A 22,896-nucleotide genomic window follows, 5' to 3' on the forward strand; every position below is an offset into this window, starting at 1 on the left:
TTATAGTAATTTATCCTATAAAATTATTTGTTAACCTAAAACAGAGTTGTGTATAGTAAACTCTATATCATGGGACTTCTGTTAGCTTGACTAGATCTAAATCTAGGATCACACAACAATGCAGTACACACCTCCATTACTTCATAGTGACATAACTATACATTTAAACATATAATGAATATTTTTATAAGGTAATTAAATATTACAACAAACACGAATAAAATAATAAACTTTTTAATGATTATATAAAGAGTTCCAGAGTATTCTAAAAACAACTAAATGGTTACATCTACTAGAAACTACTCAACATCTACTACTACTAAAGTAGAAAGCTATGTAGACATTAAAACAAATAATATCTTTAGCCCAGTTGTTCAAGAAACTCATTAAACAGAAGCACAGCTGATCAACAAAGTTTACAGGTCTACTCTATTGGTAGAAACAATGAAAACATTTAATGATAACATATTATCATTAAATACTTTTTTAGGATAAAAAAAAATAACTAAAGGAATCAAATTACAAAAAAATGATATTTCAATGGAGAACCCCCCCCCCCCCCAATAAAATTTAATGTGTGGAATAATATTGAACCAAATAAAACCCATGAAAAACATAGAATGTACAGGAGAGATATACTCTCCAAGAAGTATAAATAGAATGTATCTTTATTCTCTTTTTGTTTTCTAAATTTTAAAAACATTTTTGAACCAAACTATTTTTACTTTCATATTTAGTATTCCAGATAAATCTATTGATGACAATGAATGTTCAAAAGAGCTTTAAAAATGTTTAAGTATCATATGAAACAAGAAAACATTTAAAGTATTTAGTTTTTATTTCTTTGTGAAGATCAGAATTTTTTTAGAAATATTGTCTGCAAGTACTAATGAATTACTAAGATATCTTTCTCAAATTTTTGTTTTCTAGGGAAAAAATGGCACTGGCCAAAAAAAAACACATTTTTAAAAAGAATTATTTAAATGTAAATATCTTTAAAATAAGGGGAAAAAATGCGCAGATGAAAGAACTTGTGACGTAAAACAAAGCATTGATAAAACAGCCACGTGACTTGTCGTGTGCTCAGTGCATTGTCAGTATGTTGTCAATGTGAAGCCTTTATTTCAAGCACTGTAATTTAAAGGCCTGCTCTCCAAGCCTTGATGAACTCTTCAATATCAACTTTACCATCCTTGTTGATATCCACTTGTTCAATGTATTTGGCTGCTTTGTCAGCCTGACCTGTTTTGGCCAGAACTTTTCTCAGGTCTTCCACAGTCAGCTGTCCAGAGCAATCCACATCCAGATCTTTAAAGACTGCTCGCAATTCTGCCTCTCTATGGAGACGAGATAAACAGTTTCATTAGGGTCAACCTCTTACATTTTAAAGTTTCATAAGTTTGGACTAGCTATATTACATACAGAGGAACAAGAACATCCAACATTGGGCTCATAAAGAAAGAATTGTGAAGGGTTATATTTAGATACATATGAGCCATGACGTTAATATCATACTGTAATTGTTTAATTATATCTAAATGAAGCTCTAAATACATAGGTACTGTTTTAGGTATTCACAAACAGGTCTACAAACACAAACATGCACTATAAGTTTACTACATACTTGTGATCCCTACAGCTATTGCATGATTAGTTGTATTTTTTTAATTATCGTAATGTGTTTCTATTGTTCTAGTAATTGTAATGAATACATGAAAGCTAATATAATTAAATATAACATCTTTAGAAAAGTAACACTATAAGTTTTCTATATCAAGAAATAAATACTTATTATGGATGTACATTACATTCACCAATTAAAATCTATTGAAAGAAGCTTACAAATTATAGTTTGATGTTTTACTAGCATGTCACCATGCTTGGTTGTATGTACGGGATAGCTTCAACACAAAGCTGTCTCTAAGAGTCATTAGTGTTAAATGAGTACACCTTTCTTTACTTCCAGACAGAGAATAAAGCGCATTTAATCATGTAATTAAAACAACCTAGAAGATTTAAATATGTCTAGCTTTAAAAATCAAGGTTTTATAATTTTATCAAAGTATGTTTTCCACCTGACCTAGACTAAACTTTATACTAATCAACAGCTCTAATGTTCTGTCAACATTTCTGCAGAGTACGAGAGTTTGTGGTTTAGCAAAATGTGATCTCATTTAAGGTGTCAAACAAAAGCAGTATTTTGTTTTTCTACAAAGTCAACAATGATTATACGAAGCAAAAAAAAAGGTTAAAAAATACACAAAAGCAATCATAATTTGGTGTGTACCATCGTTGTCAAAGGTTACACTTACAAACAACTAAGGCTCAGATATTCACTGTTGTTTGACAACTCTAGTCAAAGTAAGTAAAGTGTATGCGATGTATGTAAATATAAAGCTTACAAGTCTAGCTTATAGCATGCTAGTCAGGGGCGTAGCTGACCTTTATTGGTACAAGAGAAAGTTTAAGTATCAATTGTTTCATTTTTTTTTGAGTTCAAACTTTTTTTGTGTGTTACCTATCCCAAAAGTGATACCTCTGAGAAATTAAACATTGAATCACTTTTAAAACTAGGTGAATGGCGCCCCTGCCAGCTACGCCCCTGAAGATACATTCTTTGTAGGCGATTTAAAGGTCATCAGCCCTCTGTTCTTAGTGGCCGCTACGAAAACAAAACGACAGACAGAGCTCTAAACGAGGTCTTTCCAGAATCAAGATTGGAATATCGGGTGCTGCATCTACCTTAGCGACTAGGTGTTCACCACAGCCCTCTCTAGAGACATCCACAATCTTACCCTATGCCTGAACCAACCCTGCCATGCGAGCTAACATTTCGGCCCACCTGGCCGAGAGCGCCATTTTTACAACTACCGCCTCCTGAAAACATCTGGGAGGCGCCATCAGGATCTTCATCTTCGTCCTCACTGTCGAAGTCCATTGTCACAGCACCGTGCTGGTCATCTAGCTCACTGTGGTCAGCCGTGGGGGAAGGAAATGGAGGATGGTAGTAAAACAGAGGAGGATAGTGACCAGTCATCACCAGGAAGGGGAAAAAATGTGATAGTTCTATATTTAGTCTGGCCATTGACTCCTCATCTCCCCCCTCCTTACCTCCAGACATCAGTCATTAACAAAAGAACGCGCCCGAACCTCATTTCCGGTGATTGGTGGGACACAATTTAAACACAGGAAATGAATCAAACCTGAAGGGCCTCAGGTCCCCGAGCCAAATCAAAAGCTCGTGACCTTGATATCAGATTGATCAGAAGTAACCTTGCAGACATAAAGTACAAAGTTCTGTATTACTAACTTGAAGCTAGGGAGCTACTATTCAAGACAAGGCTTAAGTGCATAAAGGTCTGGACGTGGAAATGAGAAATCTACAATGGGGGAGTAAAGAGAGAAGGGGGGGGGGCGGGGGGAGATGTAATCATTGAGGAAAAAATGGCGATAAAGTAAACAATTTAATAAAGATACAGTATAAATGAAATGTGTAATTATTGTAAACACTTGTTCTGTGTTAGGGGCGATGATGACTCATCACAAAGGATTGTTAAATACATGTACATGTATTAGTAGTATGTATAACTGTAAAGCAGTAATTGTTCCCTATTTCTTATAGATATCGTTTATATCTGGGCATTGTCTTCCAAGAGAGATAGAGACATATTTGTATGTTGCTCCTCTAGTTTCAATCAGCATACAATGATGCCGAAAGCTAAATGATTGCGCTAGACATGCTATGAAAGTAATCGGACTTCAACAGTTATCAGCAAATGTGATTTCACTTGTCTTCGACCAGTTCATAAAGAAACAAATCAAATGGTGTGATCAGCAGCATGAATCTCACAAAAGATTTCCACAAATCAAATGGTGTGATCGGCAGCATGAATCTCACAAAAGATTTCCATGTTACGTGTTTCTAAAAGACATCTGGAGTCTGAAGTTACACACTCATTTGAAATTAAATATTTAGCTAATGGGTAGCTGGAATGGTGTGAACTAAATGTTCACAGGATAGTTTGTAACACTGTAACAAAGTTAACAGTGAAATGAAATGTGCTGCAGATCTAATTGTATGCCCCTACTGAACACAGTGTCACACACACACACTTAATGCACGTGCAAGTATGATCTGTTGAACAGAAGATGGTGTCTGGAATGTGAATCTAGCTAGACTGAACTGCCTGTCCTGCAGGTAAACAAAGCCAACTAAATAAATCTGAATCTTAAGCAATGATTGAAATCTCAATACTGTGAAGAGACGACAGGTGAGTTGGTTTGGTCATATTGTAAGACATGACTCACTGGCTGGACAATACAAAAGAATGGACCAGCCTCTCGATATCCTGCTAAGCTGCTGACCAGAATAACTGGAGGGATTTGACTACTCGAACTGTTAAGGCCCCCCCCCCCCCCATTTACGAGGAAAGTCAAAGGACAGATGATGGTGATGAAGATAAAATAGTTCTACAGTTTGGAAACCAGAAAGCTCCTTTCCACATCCAGTCAACACCTCATAGACCCACAGCGAATGTGTTTCCCTGGCGACTAGTAAGTCTGAAGGGTATCAGTCAGCAACAATAATAATAATAATAATCTTTATTATCCATAAGGAAATTTGTTTTACAATTTGTACATTACACAAAACAAAACATTATAATTATAGAAAACCAAAATATACATTCACATAAGGCTCACTCATAATTTACATGCGAAAAGTTTATGCCAGATTGTTTCTATTTAATAATATGACTGCAATGGGAACAATAGAGTGTTGTGTCTGTTTATCTTTGCTATCGGTGTCTTGTATCTCTTTTGTGATGGAAAAAACACAAAATCCTGACCCAAAGGGAGATTTTTTATTTCTAGAATCTTTTTTAGCTTTTTTTATGGATGTTTGTCTCAAACAGCTGCCCAAATGTGGTTTGTTTTTTCCAATGATTTTACCAGCAGTATTTAGGATTCTGTAAAAGTTTATTTTTATTTTTAATGTTCAGATTGCCATACCAGGCAGTGATATTGAAACTTAAAATATTGCAGATGTGAGCATAATAAAACGTAGCCAAGGTCTTTTCGCTAACAGTAAACGAAGACATTTTTTCTAAGTAATCATTATTTTTTTGCTGATATAATCAGTATTTGCAGTAAAATTTAATTTGTTGTCTAAGACCAAGGTATTTAAAAAGTAAACCACTAGCCAAAGAGATTATCCATTGAAAGGAAGATAAGGAACTTGACCGTAAAATTTTGTTCTATAGCCACGTAGACATTGATTGTAAAGAGTTCAAGTTTATTATGTTCTAAAAACCTTTCCTATGGAGAACACAAAAAAAATGAGGAAGGGACAACCTTGTGGAGATCAACGTAACAACTAGAAAGTAAACCATAGGAATTTGTTGATTTCTAAAACACACGTTAGTTATAGACTCTCTGCTTTACGATCAAAAGCTGTTCTCCCCCAGATATTTTATGCTTATTTTCTGTGTTATTTGAAAAAGTTTTGTCTCTGAGCCTGCTAAAATAATAAATATATATATATATAACTACATAATGTTTCACTTACTGGACTGATCGAGGATCCCTAAGGTTCAAAGCTTTTTTCAGTTCTTCTAGTGTCATACAGCCGTCTTTGTTTGAATCTATTTCATCGAACCAGTCCTGTATGAAAAGGGAGACTATAAATGAGTACAATCTTTTAAAAAACAATTACATGAATTATCTTTCTTGTTCCCTCGTAAATTCATACAGCTCATTCCTATCTAGTGTTTCTAAAACTTTTTCTAGTGACAATCCTCTGAGATAAAAAAAAAGAATTACGATCGCTTTCCTCCCCCCCCCCCCCCACCAACCAGCTTGGGGAAACTCTGTAAGCTTTCCTAGTGGGTCCGGATCAAAGTCTTGGCGCTAAGCATTCTAAACACAAGTTATATACTGGCGTCTACAAAGCACTAATTCTGCTCATGCAAAGCAAGACATTTTGTAGCGGCCTGTTTTGTTCATGTAAAGACACAGTGACATTTTTTCAAAAAACGTTTTGAATCAATCTCACTGCAGACGCCTGCTACGAAAACAAATGAAAATTCCTACTTAGGAGAAACACTATTTAATTTGATAGTTTTAAGCAATGATTAAAAATGTCTATTTTTACCTTTGTAGTAATTAAAATATGGATTCATATGTACAGTTAAAATACAACCCACTTTTTATACTTGAAATTGAAAAAAAAAAAGAATTGTTGAATATAAAAATGAAAACATCTACACATCTAGATCTAGATATGAAAAATGTGCTAGTAATCTAACTTCTTTCTCGGTCAAAAGACTCACATTGTCACAAGTCCTCGGTCTATAAAAATGTAAGAAAGGAAGACAGAAAATCTAATTACATTAATTTCACAGACAGTTCTACCATCTCCTGCGTTGATCAGCACTTTACAAAGCTCAAGCTTAGAGACAGTTCCGCTGTTGTCTTTGTCAGCCTGTTTGAAGAAGGCTTCAACTTTTTGTTCGAATGTAGACATTGCTGGAGAGTTCTCTGGCTTAGGAAGTCTAGCAAATTAAAATTCCTGAAAATAAAGAGTTTTCATACATTATCAATAAATTGATCTGTCTGGAATTGATCAAAGCAAATGTAAATTTGTTGCATATGGCCTAAAGGCACTCGGGGTAGAGGTGAGGCCGAAGGCCGAGCACATATGGTATTCTCTCATCATTCGTGCGGGTGTCCACCATAAAATGGCTCTTTAAGGCACGGAATGTGGATAATGACAGGGTTGTTGCTTCCTTATTGGAATGGTTGTCTCCCCTCGCAATAGTTTCGAACCAGATGCGACTTCGAGGCTGAGATACCCGGCCCTAGTCAGCCAACGTTACACTATTCCCCAGACTAGCAATACAACGCCACCATAAAAAGGTCCCAACTTCGATGGGCGGGACATGTAGTCAGCATGCCAGACAATCGCCTTCCCAAACGACTTCTGTACGGGGAGTTGTGAGCAGGAAAGCGCTCCCGGAGGGGAGAGGGTCAATACAAGCGCTTTAAAGACACTCTCAGGATCTCCTTCAAGGATTGTGATATTCAAATTCACGGCTGGGAAGCACTAGCAGGAGGAATGCTCCCGTCGCCTCAGCGTGGCCCTCCTGTGGAAACGTCCGCCAAGGGAAACGGATAGGCAAAGTACGGTAGCACACATAGCTCTCTCAGTGGGCTACCACACGTACGGTCGAGAGACTGTACACAGCACGTGGTAGGGATGTAACAAAGACTCGCTAACCCGTCCAACTCCCCATCGATTCGTTCCCTAACGGTTGCCATACACGCTGTGATGGACCCTCGCACGGGTTAGGTGGGACATTATAAGCATACGAAAGGCCCCCACGCGGCTCGGCCTCCGGCCTCGCACGGGAGAGGGAACTCGTGCGGGGCTCAAGGGGGTCGTGACTAGCGACACACCGGGTGTGAATACATGATCACTTCGGATAAGGCGGGATTTTGGACAGAGGGATTGGTGAAGAGCCGATGCCTCATCCTGGCCATGTATAGAAGCCTTTCCTTGGTCAAGAGGTCCTATAATAGGGAACTGGACGTTCTCGGACCTTAAGGACATCTGATTCAGGAAGCACTAGCTCTCGATCACTCATCATGGCGTGAAGAAGATTGGCCAGCGTGAAAGAGCGCCTAACCAACAAAAAGCTGAGAGAAGAAGCAGGCCTATCGACAACTTACCAAATGTACCCATGCCACGTAAGCGGTCGGCTTTTTGAAGCGAGGATTGGACTTTACAGTCATCTTTAAGTTCATAGGACATGACAAATGTGCTTATCTTTGATTAAGAAGTAGGAGCTATATTTCCCAGACTAGCAATACAAGGCCCTGGAAAAAAAAGGGGGGGGGGTGAAAGGGGCGACTTGTTTACCTGGAAGGTAAAATGTTTCTAGTGATCCAAATGTGGTGATGTTATCTTTGGCCAAACAATACTTCAATAAAATAAAACATAAATAACTTTCTCCCCCAAAGCAAAGTTTGTTAAAATCCTAAGCGTTTGCCTAGTATATCTTGAAGAACAAAAACAAAACAAACAAAAACTACAATCGATGAAGGCGTTTAGTTCTTGTGTATTAAACATTATCTGTTCTATCTTATAAGATTATTGGAATGCAAGTCTAACCAAACCAACTGTAAATGAAGTCATAAATTTGAAAAGGAAAGAATGTAAATAAAAGTATTGCCTCAGGCATTGTACATGAGAACTGCGCCACTGAAATGTTTGTATCAAGAGAGAAACAAATAATGAACTAGAGTGTAGGTAGGAGACCAATAACAGAATTGTACAGGCGACAACTAGATAAAATGACTCCGTACAAATAAATGAGACTTATAAGTGACGCCTAGATAGAATTACTCCGTACAAATAAAAGAGATTTATAAGTGACACTTAGATTGAATTATTCAATAAAAATAAAAGAGATGTATAAATGGCATCTAGATAGAATTACTCCATACAAATAAAAGAGATTTAAAAGTGGCACTTAGAATTACTTCATACATAGTGTTACAAATGAACAGTGATAGGTAGAGGTCAACGTATGACCCCGGCGAGATGACACAGCAGCTAGTGTTCCCTGGAATCTACATTTACAAACAAAGACAGGATGTGACGTGTCCACACGTGTTGTTCCAGGGGACGAACAGATCTAAGTAGGGGGACAGTTACTAATGAACAGTGACAGATAGAGGTCACTACGTGTGACCCCAACTTGATGACACTGCAGCCGATGTTTTCTGGAATCTACATGTATAAACAAAGACAGGATGTGACGTTTCCTCACGTGTTATTTCAGAGGATACTAGCCGTGTTTGTGCAACTTTGGACAAGCGATTAGGGACTCTATATAAGCCAGAGAGTTAATGTGAAAGTCAGTCGTATGGAGTCGTGAGTGAGCCGTTACAGTCGATACAGACGATGTAAGACGTGTGCGGCCCGAGTGGAAGAGAAATGTGTACGACTCGATGCAAGTTAACTAGGGTAGAGTTAACTGGAGTGGACTACTGTCGTTAAAGTCTATACAGCGAACTACAGTGGACTTGAGCCGTTACAGTCGATACAGTCGATGTAAGACGTGTGCGGCTCTGATTCGATAGACTTGAGGAAGACTTGGTTCAGCTTTGGGAGACCTGGAGCGACACTGGGAAGTGTGTCGTTGGTCTGTTCTGTGGAATACGACTCGGTGCAAGTTGAGAAGAGATGAATTGCAACGAAGTATAGCTAACTGTAAACTGACAGATATTGTACAGTCTTCTACGCTACATGTTACAGTAACGAATTGTTAGAGTTAATAGTCATTAAAGTTATATGAAACTGAAAGTTTAGTCGTCAAGTTCTTTGCTGTGTTTTTATTTGTGTGCCAACTAATACATCTAACCAGAAGATTCAGAAATACGTAACAATTGGTGTCAGAAGTGGGATCTTTCTGGCTAGAATGTGTTCCATCAAACTTCTTATTGAACTTGACATGAAAGAACTTAGACAAGAGCTTCGAGAAAGAGGTCTACAGCTTAACGGAAATAAGGAAACGCTAACAGCACGTCTCAGACAAGCCCTGTTGGAGGAAGATGAGAATCCAGACACCTGCCAATTTGAAATCAAACCTAATATGACGGAGCTCCTGAGAACTTTGCAATACAAAATGAACTCGGTGAACGAGAGCATTAAGGAGATAGAATCAGAAATCAACACCCGATTTTCTTCATTGAACCAGTTGATCAAAGCCATGAATCAAAATGAACAAATAGCTACCACGCCCAACAAGACAGAAGAACAAATAAAAGATCAAACGAGAATCATGATTAATGAGCTTCTGAACACCCAGCAGTATCAGATTGAGTCGACTGATGAAAGAGCTACACCATTGATGAACAACGAACAATTTTCCAACCAAGGATGTGGCGATACAGACAACTACGATAGGCATGTTGGCGATGGTTGTGCTGTCTGTGACTGTGATAGCAAACCAAATGAATGTGGCTCACAAGAAATGAAAAGAGACGATAGCTGTTATTGTTTCAACAAGAAGCTGAATGAGACAGTTGAAGAAACAAGAGAAGAGACCTATAGTTCAACCGAAGATTTTGCTAGAGATATACCCGATATAAGTACCTCAACCAGCCAGACAGAACAAGACAACGTTGGGTCTGCGTCCAAGCCTGTTGCTGTGGGCCTTAAAGACTTCTGTCTTCTATCTGCCATTGTCTACGAGAGGAACTCGAAGCTGGATTATTGCACCCATGCGTTTGACAAGAACTGTACGTACGTAGCTATTCAAGAAGACTGTGAATGCCAAGAAATACACCAACAAGCTCTAGACTTAACAGAAGCTTGTACAGCTATCAAGGTAGGCGTGAGAAGCCCTGGTGATAGTCAAGGAATTACAATAGAAACTGATGCTGAAGTTGATGGACCTTTGCACGTTGAATGTTATCAACCTGCCCCACAGTCGAGTCCTCCAGACTCGGATGAAGGTGGTGACGTGTTTGACAACTTGCCTTCAAGTGGACTTGCAGCTCATTCGCAAAGCACCCATCAAAGAATAATGCTGAAGCAACTTGTTAGATCAACAGTCTTGATGACTACAGCTATGAAATACAATGCCTTCCTATGTGCTAAGTCACTGCCATCAGCATTGATCGACAGGAAAGCAAGACAACGACAACGACATCAACGCAACCAAAGAAATATCAAATTGAGGAGGCGGAGAAAGCGACATATGCAGAGTGCAACGTGGATGGCTCCAACAAGATCAAGATACAAACCCACCCCTTCTCCCACTGATAGACCCCCACCTGCATTTATGAAACTCCATAGCCCATGTTGTTAGAAAACAAGCCCACCACTTCTCCCACTGATAGACCCCCACCTGCACTGATGAAACTCCACAGCCCATGTTTTTAGAAAGATTCTGTCCGGAACCATCAGACCAAAGAAGAAAGCCTTACTATCAGTTGAAAGTGTGAAGCCACTAAAGAATAATTTAAGAACATTCCTCATGAGAATAGCTTGATGAAGTATAACAAAGGTTTTAGAAGAACGCTAATTAAGTCAGAAGCAAGAAGGACAGAAAAGAAGTAGTTTAAAGATGTCAGAACTGTAGTGAGTAACCATCTGTGACAGAACTGTACAAGAAGATCAACCCAACAGACATCGTACAAACCCAAAGTCAGTTGCTGTTGTAAGAAGAACATGTGAATATTGCTGTACTGTGATGAACCTGTGTATCTCTGAAGAAGCTCTGTAAAAAGATGCTGGAGAATGTAAAACTCAGCCAGTGAAGCACGAACTCGTTAGAATGCTGATGAATTTTCTCGACAAGAGTGCCCAATGTCGTCATCTGAAGATCGATGTTTCCATACCAAGATTGATGAAAACATTTGTGAGGACCTGCTGAAAAATGAGGATTTGGCTCCCATTCTTCTATGGAAAGAAGATGGACAACGGCCAGATTGAAAGAACATCTCTGAGAAGGGGGCAACCACCAAAGCTTCCTACTTGATCGTCGATCGATTTCATCAGTATCGTGATGAAGTAGAATCTGTTCGGGACGAACAGATCTAAGAAGGGGGCAGTGTTACAAATGAACAGTGATAGGTAGAGGTCAACGTATGACCCCGGCGAGATGACACAGCAGCTAGTGTTCCCTGGAATCTACATTTACAAACAAAGACAGGATGTGACGTGTCCACACGTGTTGTTCCAGGGGACGAACAGATCTAAGTAGGGGGACAGTTACTAATGAACAGTGACAGATAGAGGTCACTACGTGTGACCCCAACTTGATGACACTGCAGCCGATGTTTTCTGGAATCTACATGTATAAACAAAGACAGGATGTGACGTTTCCTCACGTGTTATTTCAGAGGATACTAGCCGTGTTTGTGCAACTTTGGACAAGCGATTAGGGACTCTATATAAGCCAGAGAGTTAATGTGAAAGTCAGTCGTATGGAGTCGTGAGTGAGCCGTTACAGTCGATACAGACGATGTAAGACGTGTGCGGCCCGAGTGGAAGAGAAATGTGTACGACTCGATGCAAGTTAACTAGGGTAGAGTTAACTGGAGTGGACTACTGTCGTTAAAGTCTATACAGCGAACTACAGTGGACTTGAGCCGTTACAGTCGATACAGTCGATGTAAGACGTGTGCGGCTCTGATTCGATAGACTTGAGGAAGACTTGGTTCAGCTTTGGGAGACCTGGAGCGACACTGGGAAGTGTGTCGTTGGTCTGTTCTGTGGAATACGACTCGGTGCAAGTTGAGAAGAGATGAATTGCAACGAAGTATAGCTAACTGTAAACTGACAGATATTGTACAGTCTTCTACGCTACATGTTACAGTAACGAATTGTTAGAGTTAATAGTCATTAAAGTTATATGAAACTGAAAGTTTAGTCGTCAAGTTCTTTGCTGTGTTTTTATTTGTGTGCCAACTAATACATCTAACCAGAAGATTCAGAAATACGTAACAATATTGATGGTGTATAGTTGACACTTAGATAGAATTACCCTATACAAGTAAACAATGTGTAACACATAGATAGACTCAATACCAATAAAGAAGTGTATAAGACACATCTTGACAGAATTACTCCATACCAATATAGAAATTATAAGAGACTGATTGAATGTAGAACTCTCGAGATGTTTGCATTGACATAGGTGTCTGTATAACAGTTCATTCCTCTTGGCGTCCTCCTATTTTCAATCCACTTGCTAAATCCTTTCTTCTATTTAGATGTCTTTCAATTCAAGAGGTTTTTGTTAAACATGTTCATATATAGGGCAGAACGCCGAGCTAGAACACGTTGGAATTGTTTAAACTAGATCGACCCTTTAAATCGACGGTTCTCAACTAAGTGTATGTATATGCTTTGTATTCTGGACTCAGCGAACTTTCATGAGACAGGGGCGCACAAACCTTGTGGGGGTAGCTCTATGGTTGACAAAGAATACACCCACGAATATCTCTGACTTGGAACAATGATATAAAAAAAAGATCAAGTGATGTTTAAGATTATGGCAGTTCACAGGAATATCAGAGGTGGTGACCAAACAAAACAATTATTCAAGCTAAACCTTAGAGAAATGAGGGTTAATAGTTCTTTTCGTAGTCTTTAAAAGTAATTGTCTAAATTTGGCTCATTGGTTTGCAGTCAATAACTCTGATTTTGACAAGGGCGCCGTGAATTGCAAGCATGGAAGCCACTGAGTTGGTTCTGCATCTGAGCATCGCGTTAGTCTGAGCTTAGTTTCTGTTTTAGGTGCATCACTGAGTTGGTTCTGTATCTGAGCGTTAGTCTGAGCTTCTGTTTTAGGTGCATCACTGAGTTGGTTCTGTATCTGAGCGTTAGTCTGAGCTTCTGTTTTAGGTGCATCACTGAGTTGGTTCTGTATCTGAGCGTTAGTCTGAGCTTCTGTTTTAGGTGCATCACTGAGTTGGTTCTGTATCTGAGCGTTAGTCTGAGCTTCTGTTTTAGGTGCACCACTGAGTTGGTTCTGTATCTGAGCGTTAGTCTGAGCTTCTGTTTTAGGTGCACCACTGCAGACACTACTAACCAATTTTCTCATTTCTTGAAAAATAAAATTTCTCTTGGACATATTTGATTAGCAAGTGACTAAATTGGTTTACACATAGTGAATTTATCTTGAAAAAAACACTAACAAATAAACGAAAAATAAGTAGATTTCAAACCTACAAATACAAATGATAATAGATAATGGGAAATTCTAATTGGTTTGTATATTAATTATATGATCGATTATTGAAAACTTTTAGATTGTGGAGGGAGAAAACGCTTTTATGTTCAGTCCCACTTATCAGCTAATGAATGAGAGCAATACAAATAGCGTTTTATAAAATTGTGTTATGTTTTCAAGATAAAACAAGGTTACAAAAGACAGTTGTGTGGAAACACAAACTCAAAATCGGCCCCCGAAGTAAAATGTTTTACATAATTCGGATAATCCTTCAGAGTTGAAGATAGTTTACTTCCTAGTCCAAACCTCCCGCAGGACGACGATGGATGGGAGCAGGCAGGGTTTGAACCTTCGATCGTCGATAAATCCAAACGACAGTCCAGCGCGCAAACCGCACGACCAGTGGTCCACCCAGGTAGGCTTCAATATTTTCAGAAAGAAAATCCGAATGAAATTATATCAAAGACAAATGAGAGATAAGAATGGAGAAAGAAGGTTAACAGATCTTGTGTAGTGCCCCAACCGTCCCGCAGATCAAAGGATACGTGAAAGTGAATGTAAAGTTAGATGTGAACCTGGCCTAACTAGTTTGTGGTCTATAGGGCAGATGATGTAAAGTTCATCTGTTTTTGTGGCCTACGGTTAACGAGGGTGTCATGTAGCCAGCACAACGACCAACCGCCTATGCTTTTCCCCAACTAATGTCAGGTACCCATTAGAGCTGGGTAGACTCAGAAGTTGAAAATCCCAGTCTTCACCAGGATTCGAACCCGGGACCCTCGGTTCGAACTAAATAAGTTAATTGTTTTGAAAAGGCTCAATCTCATATTCGAATCCTCAGAGAAAGATTTACGCTCATAATCAATTTCCGCTACATAGAAAAAATGTTTACGAAAATGATATTCGTCTTAAATTAGGTCTAACATATAATGCATACTAATTAGCTTTTTCTATAAAAAACTGCTTTCATAATTAATTTTAAAAATTAGAATTTTCGCTTTCAGGAAAAAAAAAGTAGCCGTTGCATCAGAACTTTGAATGGTCTAAAATATTGTGAAGTCGGATTTTCAATATCTCTTCTAGTTTACGAGATCTAAACGGGACAGACGGACAGACATTTCGCACAAAACTAATAGCGTCTTTTCCCCTTCCGGGGGCCGCTAAAAAACACACACAAAAACAAACGGTGTATCTGTTTGTTCGTACATTGAAAACAAGGTTTATTTCTAAAAATACTTTTTAAAAACCTTGCTAATATATTGAGAGGCTTTGCGAGAAGAGCACCGTTCAACCGCAAGGCTTATGTAACGTTAGCTTTGTACAATCTAGGTCTTTTGTTTGGAAATTAATTATGTAATTATTTAATGGCTTAATTTTTTTTTCATATAGATTCATGTGTTGTCATTGACAAAGAATAATTGTGCAAAGTTTCAACTTGATTTGTAAAGATTTTTACCAGACAGGCAGACGGGGTGAGTTAATATAGGCTTGGTAAAATAAAAAGCATGTTTAACTTGAGATAGAATGCTTTCTATAAACGGGCAGATTTATAGAAAAATGTCACCACTAGGTAAGTAGTTAAAGGGAAAAAAAGACTAGAATCCCTGCCATTCTATTGTATGCACTACTTGTGATGTGAAAAGAAATATTTTTATTTTCTCTTTAAATGCACACGCTCTAGCAAACACACCTCCACGCCTTAAAACTGATAATACAACACACACACACACTCCCAGTAAGTTTGCGTGTACCAAAGGCATTTCATTTGATTTGAGGGTCTTTCTGTGGGCGTCGATAACTTACAGCTAAAAGTTGAACACAAAGAAAACATTTAGTATAAAAGAAAAAATATTCAAACGATATATATATGTATTTCTTATTAACTTCAAGGTGTATCTATTTTTTTGTAAATAAAATATGCAAAACATTTAATACTTGTTCTTTTATAAAACAAATAGACATATATTGTTTATCATTAAAAATTGACCATCATACATGCAATATCCATCCTAGTGAAGTAAAAAAAACAAAAGTAAAAAAAAGAACAAAAGAAGGAAAAAAAAACTTAATAATTATGCTATTCTTTGTAAATCAACACACAGCTCTAAAACTTTAAAAATATAATCAGTTAATATTTTTTTAAAGTCAAGCTGCGTGAGTTTCACAAAGCAAGAAGACACTATTGTCAAAGTCTACATTCTTTGTCACCTAACTATGTCATGAGTCATTTAACCTGCGGCAGCAACAAAGTCATGTGATAATGAAGAGCAGGAGTAGTGGCCACCTCAGGGATGTCTAACTGTGGGCGTAGGTCCTTGAAATGTTTACACCGCTACAATTCTGTGCTTAAAACGAATCGGTCAATTTTCTAAGTTTAACTTCTATTTTACTGCGTTTTTTAAAGCGGCCTACGAAGCTTAGATTGGTTATCAAACTAGTATGGTGTAAGTTGAATTTGCTGGGTGTAAGTTTAGCGTAATGAAGTTAGGAAGAACAAAACACAAAAAGGGTATTGCTTAGAAGGAGTCAGCAAAAATATATATTACAAGACACTAAGCAACCAATAAATCAGCACAGACACACAGACAGAGTGATTTGATATAAGCTTTGCAAAAATTATTTGATCACCACACTATAGAACTCATTAACACACTTTAGGAGACCCTAAATCAATATCATTTACTTTTGTTTTTGGATACGATTGACATTGTGATGTCCACATTGAGGCCTTTCAGACTTGGACCACTCTGACCAACGTTGACACGTGTAATCACTGTCTGTTAAAGTAACAATGTCCATTTCACCTGGCCCTTCCATTTCAGCGGACACAACTACACACACACACACACACACACACACAACTGCACTCTTGGTTCTCCCACAGCAAACATTAAGTCACGCTCGCCAATCAAATTGTTGTGTTTTCCCCGTACGGCCATATTTGTTTTCCGGCTTAGAGAAGCGTAGAGAGGCTAGAGGCTCCCGAAATTATTTTTTACAGAGAGCAAATAGAAGTGTGAATAATAATAATAGTAATAATAATAAGAGTCATGTCTGACCTTAAATACAAAATAATAATTAAGACAGTGTTTCCCAAACTGCGTTCCACTGAACCTTTGACGTGGCAACGAGCAATTGGTCTAAACTGCCCCCAGGATGTGACGTTGCATATCAGTGTTAAGGCCTTCTGTAATGATTGGTCTCGATCTGAAACCCTGTTTGGCATTGCGGAGCATTTGAAAAAGCACAGCACACTACTTTAGCATGGTACAGCCAAGAGCCTGCAGCTTGGCAGCAATAAATTGGCTAGAATAAGAAGAAAATACCTCCCAATAGACATTTATCTGCTGACTTTAAATCTGAAGTCATGGGAGTCATTGTGTTGCAGAGCTAAATACACCCCTCTAGCATTCTATGGAAACTAGTCCAGAATCTTGGCTTTCAAAAGTTACAGTGACTAGTTGTGTGGTCTGGAAACATTTATAAATCAAGCAAAATATATATATTTAAAAAAATACTTTAAAAAAATAAAGCCTTATCTTAGGAAAAGAACCGCAATGCCACTTGCATAAATCTCAATACTGCAAGGTTAAAACTCCTTTTTATATAAAACAAGATTAATTAATTACTATTAATATTTATTAATGCGTAAACAATGACTCGTGTGTGACTACAGTATAAAGCTCTGTACTGAAATCAACTGCATTGAAGTTTCTAAAGCTTGGCAGGAAATTAACACAATTTTGACCAAGACCATTTCCAGGACGTGAGAGCTAGTTGGATAAGGCTACGTCTAAATACTGAGACAACAAAAGAATGACTCATGTGCGTGTACAGGGGAAACAAAGGGGACAATTGATTTCATTGTTAATTAGTGCAAAATGTTTAAACTTAATTTTTGAAGCCTCTCATAGTTATTAATAAAAGAAATATACCAGCTGTTGAGTGTGTAATGTTGGTGCACACATTTACATATACAAAAGGAGTTGCTTTCTGTAGGCCTATACATCAAAGTTGTCACGCATTCATCGTTCAACCATTATTAATTCTAGATCATTTCTCATTAGTCGGGCCTATACATCTATAGGTGTATCATTTATATTATTGGATTGCATGGTTACTTTGGCCCAATGTTAAACTTATCCTCTCTTTCTCTCTCTCTCTCTCTCCCATGTGTGCTGAACAAGTTCTTGCAAGGCTACTATCAGATGTCCCCGAATTTCATGGAAATCAATAACCGGACCATGCTTAGTACTGTGTCTAAATTTAGCGATGACTGAAAGGGAGAGAATCGCTTGTCCAAAAGTAAAACAAAAAACTGATGACACAGATGGTATTTCTACATCACCATTAAACTAGCGCGTGAGTCAGAACTAATTGGCTTCACAAAGATGCCCAATCATCCATGGCTATAACGGTCGTGTGACATTTACTGTAAAAATTGCACTTGTAAAGCCTACTCGAGCCACAATGAAACGTAGTTTTATTGTGTGGTGCATTGTCATCACGTAGTCTTAGGCACGTTCATAGTAGTGCACTTGCATAGCAATAATACTGGATACAGCTTTAGTTTTTAAACCTTGAAAACTCAAGAAGTCTAATAATTAGGACAATTAAGTACAAGTTACTTTATGGACTAACTAAAGAAATGTCTGTTTGGTCAGTAGTTTGGCTATTCCTAATCTGATGATTGTTAGTAGGCTACTAATCCAGTTGTTTCTGGTTCTCCTTGATACGTTTCGGGTTTTCCTTCAACATTGAAGATTATTAAGTCCTAGCAGACGATAGGGATGTCGGTGGGCTGGGTTTAATTGTGGGGCCACCGAGACGACATTCCGAAGCGCATACCACACAACCAGGCAGCATATTGAACCATTACATGAAGGATTTCAAGCAGATTATATTTCAGCAATGCCAGGGCTTTTACAAGACGAGATTTGAATCTCTCAGGCCCTCACTCAAATGAAGTCTGAAGATGATGATATTCTAACAAGTAAAAGCGCTGTATACAAACATATGCGTCAACAACAATGGCCACCAGCCTCACGTGCTTTTCTGTCTGACGCCCATCTTCTGTTTGCGTCATTACATTCACGAAAGCATTCAAACCGCGCAACAAAAATCTAACCAAAGGAAACGCGTCAAGAGAGTGCAAGTTAGAAATAAGACGCTCTGATCTCCTGCATTGTATATTCATTCTAGAACAGCGAGAATAAGTCAATAATCAAGTCAGTATATCAAAACATATAAAAAGAAAAGGTAAGAAGATTAGTTACTACAAAAGATATGAGCCTAGAAGTTTGTCTCCCAATACGCCCACGCATAAAGACACACCTCCCTTAAGACTGGTGTGCCCACACATTTTGTGTTTCCTAGCACACTCTCAATCTGTGTCACACAGCATACCTGTCAGAAAATATGTCAGGTAGAAAGTGTTTCACTAGACAGGAGACTTTCACCCTGCTTCATCATACAGTCAACATCCCATTTCTTGTAACGCATTTCTCATTCCACACTCATTCATCAAAACCCACTAGGTTTAAAACACAGGCTATAGTATATATCTTCAGGGCTACAGGGAGTACTCCCAAAGCCACCAGCTCCATTTCTAAAATGTCAGCTATGATTAAAATGTAAACATTTTTAACGTGTTAAGGCCTTTGAAATAAGTTTATAGTGTGGACATAAAGGGTTGTCTTGTGTCTTAAAGTCTTCTCAGTTAGTTGGTTGACAGGAAGGGTTGTCTTGTTTCTTATCATCTGCGCAGTTGTCATAAATAGTTGTATTGTTTCTTATAGCCTTCTCAGTCAGAGGGTTGACATAAAGGGTTGTCTTGTTTATTATAGCCTTCTCAGTCAGAGGGTTGACATAAAGGGTTGTCTTGTTTCGTATAGTCTCAGCCAGATGGCTACATATTCAACTCTTCTTTTTTCCAGACTCAATTCAGAAAAGCACTAACAGTGCGTAGCTTTGTTGATATAAAAGGTAGCCCCGGACACGTGATAGTTGTTAGAGAGCGAGCTAATCCAATCGTTTTGTCTAAAGCAATAAAGAGCTTGTTGTGTGTGGCTAAGTCAACACTAACACACACAAAACAAAACATGTGCGTTTAACACTACAATGTGTGATTCAACTTTTACTTAAAAATCTTCGAAGTTTATGTAAAATATAGATCAGAAAAGATACGGACCAATCCATGTGACCAGAAAGGTGTACAAAGCAGATGTACAAATTATGCGTACACTTGTCACGTGGTGTAGTTCGAATGTCGCTAGCGTTTATGATGTACGAGCTAGTCAACCGTGAAGCATTCAGCTTGCATCTATAAGGTCATCACTAGAGAACAGCCCACCCACCCCCTCCTCCGGCTGTATACAACAGTGACACATCGACAGACGCTTGTGTCGAGAGTGGTGGGGATATATCAGTATATTAGGAGACAATCAAATGTCCGATAACTCTTATTGCATGCAATATAAAACGGGTTCAAGTAAAGGGAGAGAGGTGGTGGAGACTTATAACATGTTCCTCCCACTAAAATCTAAATAGTGTAACTTCATATTTTAGTATATGCAAATATTTGGTGAAAACAAATGTTCAGACAGGACTTCATGTGAAGCGCTCGCGGTCCACTTCTGCCTGTTGGGAGTCCACTTCTGCCTGTTGGGAGTTCACTTCTGCCTGATGGGAGTCCACTTCTGCCTGTTGGGAGTCCACTTCTGCCTGTTCGGAGACGTCCTTCTGAACGGCAGTAACACAAAAGGGGACCCACGACGGCGCTTGGATTCCCTCATGAAATGTGTGTAAAATGTAAAGAAGAGCACACATTTGACAATGCTGATCAAGGTTTCGTAGTTTTGTTTTGGTCAAGGCGGTGTCCTACATATTTATGTCTATTGTATATTTCTTGTCAACAATTTAAAGTATCTGCTCTTAGAACTTAAGAAGCAGCGTCTTTATGTCACTGAGATACACGTCTAGGCCATTCTTAAACAGACACGTAAGCGTTGTTAGTTCAAGGATGTCTAAGATGTATATCAGTGACCTAGACAGAGTGCGCAATAACAATCTGCTTATAAAGAATAGATCTAGACATAAAGCAGCATTTCGTTTCTTTAGTGTCACATCTTGATGCAAGAATTGTATAAGTCCCACTATGAAACTAAATAGAGTAGCAGCCAGTTACGTTCAGGCATTAATAGCAGGACAATACCACAACATTACACTAGATAACTGATGGAATTTGACTAACATAAAGTATTGCGCGGCCCAAATTGGATACGATGACCTAGATCTAGACCCAACTAAGAATCTAGATCTAGAATGTAAATAAAAGATGAGGCAGTAATTCATCATACGACATAAGTCCTTTTCCCAAACAATTGGTCCTTAACTGGATATAAAACTGGGTGTGGCTTTAGAATAAACAACAATAACAAGAAAAAACATCGTATGAATTATCGGGGCAGATGACCAATAAAGTACACTTCAGATTAAAATGAAAACAAGTTGTAAACTCTAGATTTAGACCTAAGTAGTAAATGTACCAACCTGATGATTTCACTTGTAGAGCCACTAGTGCAGGACTCACGGGAAGCAAAGTAGATTTGTCAGGTCCCGTAACTCTCCTTTACTCGTTGGTTGGGTCGATAACGTTATGGCGGGCAAGCAGACGTGGGAGGAAAGGGGGGGGGGTGAGAATGGAATGGCGGTGTCGTGTGAATGTGAGGCACAGACGACACAGACTGGAAACAGAGGTGGGAAGTGAAACAAAAAAAGGGGACCGAATTTTGAAAGGCGAAAGTAAAAGAGGAAACCTAAAAAACAAAAATAAAAAAAAACAACAAAACGTTGACACTGTTTGAAGTTTACCGACACATCCGTAGATACAGACCTATACATTTTTTGGTTCAAAAATAAAAATATTTAAAACATAAATTCAAACCGCGAATTTATGCATGTGAGATAATCGCTAGAAGTACTTTGGTCTAGTTAAGTCTAGTATTATTATTCACAGGCTATTTCATGAAAACTGAAGCTCACAATTGTATATGTTACAAATAATGAGAAGCAATCCATCGTATGGTATACATCCAAGTAAATCTTTAATCTGATTTATTTAGGTTAGAGTGTGACCTATCAATTGTATCATTCATATGACACAGAAGTTGAATCATAAAAATTATAAAGGAGGTGTGTAAAGTTATCTAATCCGAGAGGAGACCTCCTCATGTTCCTGGAGAAAAAACGTGTTTCAAAAAGCTTATATCAAATCACTCTGTTAATCTGATGATTTTTTAAATTATTTTTCTATACCTTTAGATCACTTGTTCTATTGACTGTTTCAGGGTTTGTTTGCAGCAGGCAGACTGATTGCCGTTCCTGTGGCTTCCAAACTGACAGCTTCCTTCATGTTGGTCATAAACATTGTAGGTACATTTAATTATTTAGTAAAACAATGAAAAAATAAGTTATTTAACAAAATTGAAGCAAAGATGTAGATTATGGAAATGTATGCTAACATGGATGTTAAGATGCTTAAACAAAAAATCATCTGGCAAATGAAATTTCAGTTATTTTTTTTTTAAGAGGAACTGCGAAGGGAGGGAATGATGTTAAAAACTATAGCATTTCTTTTACACGAGTTACAAATCTTGATAGTTTTTTTTTTAAAGCGTTCCGCAGGTTCCTTCAGAAACAAAGATCATTGCGTCCCTACAGCAACCCTCTACTGCAACCTTCTACTGCAACCCTCTACTGCAACCCTCTAATGCAACCTTCTACTGCAACCTTCTACTGCAACCCTCTACTGCAACCTTCTACTGCAACCTTCTAATGCAACCTTCTAATGCAACCTTCTACTGCAACCCTCTGCTGCAACCCTCTAATGCAAACTTCTACTGCAACCTTCTACTGCAACCCTCTACTGCAACCCTCTACTGCAGCCTTCTATTGCAGCCTTCTACTGTAACCCTCTACTGCAACCCTCTACTGCAAGCCTCTACTGCAACCCTCTGCTGCAACCTTCTACTAAAACCTTCTACTGCAACCTTCTAATGCAACATTCTACTGCAACCTTCTACTGCAACCTTCTACTGCAACCCTCTAATGCAACCTTCTACTGCTACCCTCTACTGCTACCCCCTAA

At 38.4% G+C, this 22,896-nt stretch overlaps 2 protein-coding genes across 5 annotated transcripts in view; one reads left to right on the forward strand and one right to left on the reverse strand.

Annotated features, from left to right (window-relative positions):
- The window catches only part of LOC106050496 (major facilitator superfamily domain-containing protein 4A-like), a 143,145-nt gene that overhangs the window by 111,892 nt on the left and 8,357 nt on the right, over positions 1 to 22,896 (forward strand). For all 3 annotated transcript variants that reach the window (XM_056025794.1, XM_056025796.1, XM_056025795.1), the window contains one exon: positions 22,097 to 22,177. In XM_056025794.1, coding sequence (XP_055881769.1) covers positions 22,097 to 22,177 — 81 coding nt within the window. The remainder of the gene's footprint in view (positions 1 to 22,096; positions 22,178 to 22,896) is intronic.
- On the reverse strand, positions 219 to 21,455 carry LOC106050497 (uncharacterized). Of its 2 annotated transcripts, none has more exons than XM_013205465.2 (4): positions 21,300 to 21,454; positions 6,389 to 6,568; positions 5,567 to 5,661; positions 219 to 1,337 (listed from the first exon to the last, which is right to left on the reverse strand). In XM_013205465.2, the coding sequence occupies exons 2-4, from the start codon at positions 6,521 to 6,523 to the stop codon at positions 1,139 to 1,141; spliced, it is 429 nt and encodes a 142-aa protein (XP_013060919.2). In that variant the 5' UTR covers positions 6,524 to 6,568; positions 21,300 to 21,454; the 3' UTR covers positions 219 to 1,138. The 2 variants fall into 2 exon arrangements, with proteins under 2 accessions (XP_013060919.2, XP_055881774.1); XM_056025799.1 differs by lacking the exon at positions 219 to 1,337 and adding an exon at positions 2,777 to 2,969 and having other exon boundaries at positions 21,300 to 21,455.

Source organism: Biomphalaria glabrata, chromosome 4 (genome assembly GCF_947242115.1).
Source record: "Biomphalaria glabrata chromosome 4, xgBioGlab47.1, whole genome shotgun sequence".
NCBI classification, from domain to species: Eukaryota; Metazoa; Mollusca; class Gastropoda; family Planorbidae; genus Biomphalaria; species Biomphalaria glabrata.

Excerpts from the sequence above, each read along its gene's own strand:
- LOC106050497 (XM_013205465.2), bottom strand. The coding sequence starts at position 6,523 with ATGTCTACATTCGAACAAAAAGTTGAAGCCTTCTTCAAACAGGCTGAC. Across the intron at positions 5,662-6,388 it reads GAACTGTCTGTGAAATTAAT|GACTGGTTCGATGAAATAGA; the intron begins GTAATTAGATTT and ends CTTTTCATACAG. Across the intron at positions 1,338-5,566 it reads AGGGATCCTCGATCAGTCCA|AGAGGCAGAATTGCGAGCAG; the intron begins GTAAGTGAAACA and ends TCGTCTCCATAG.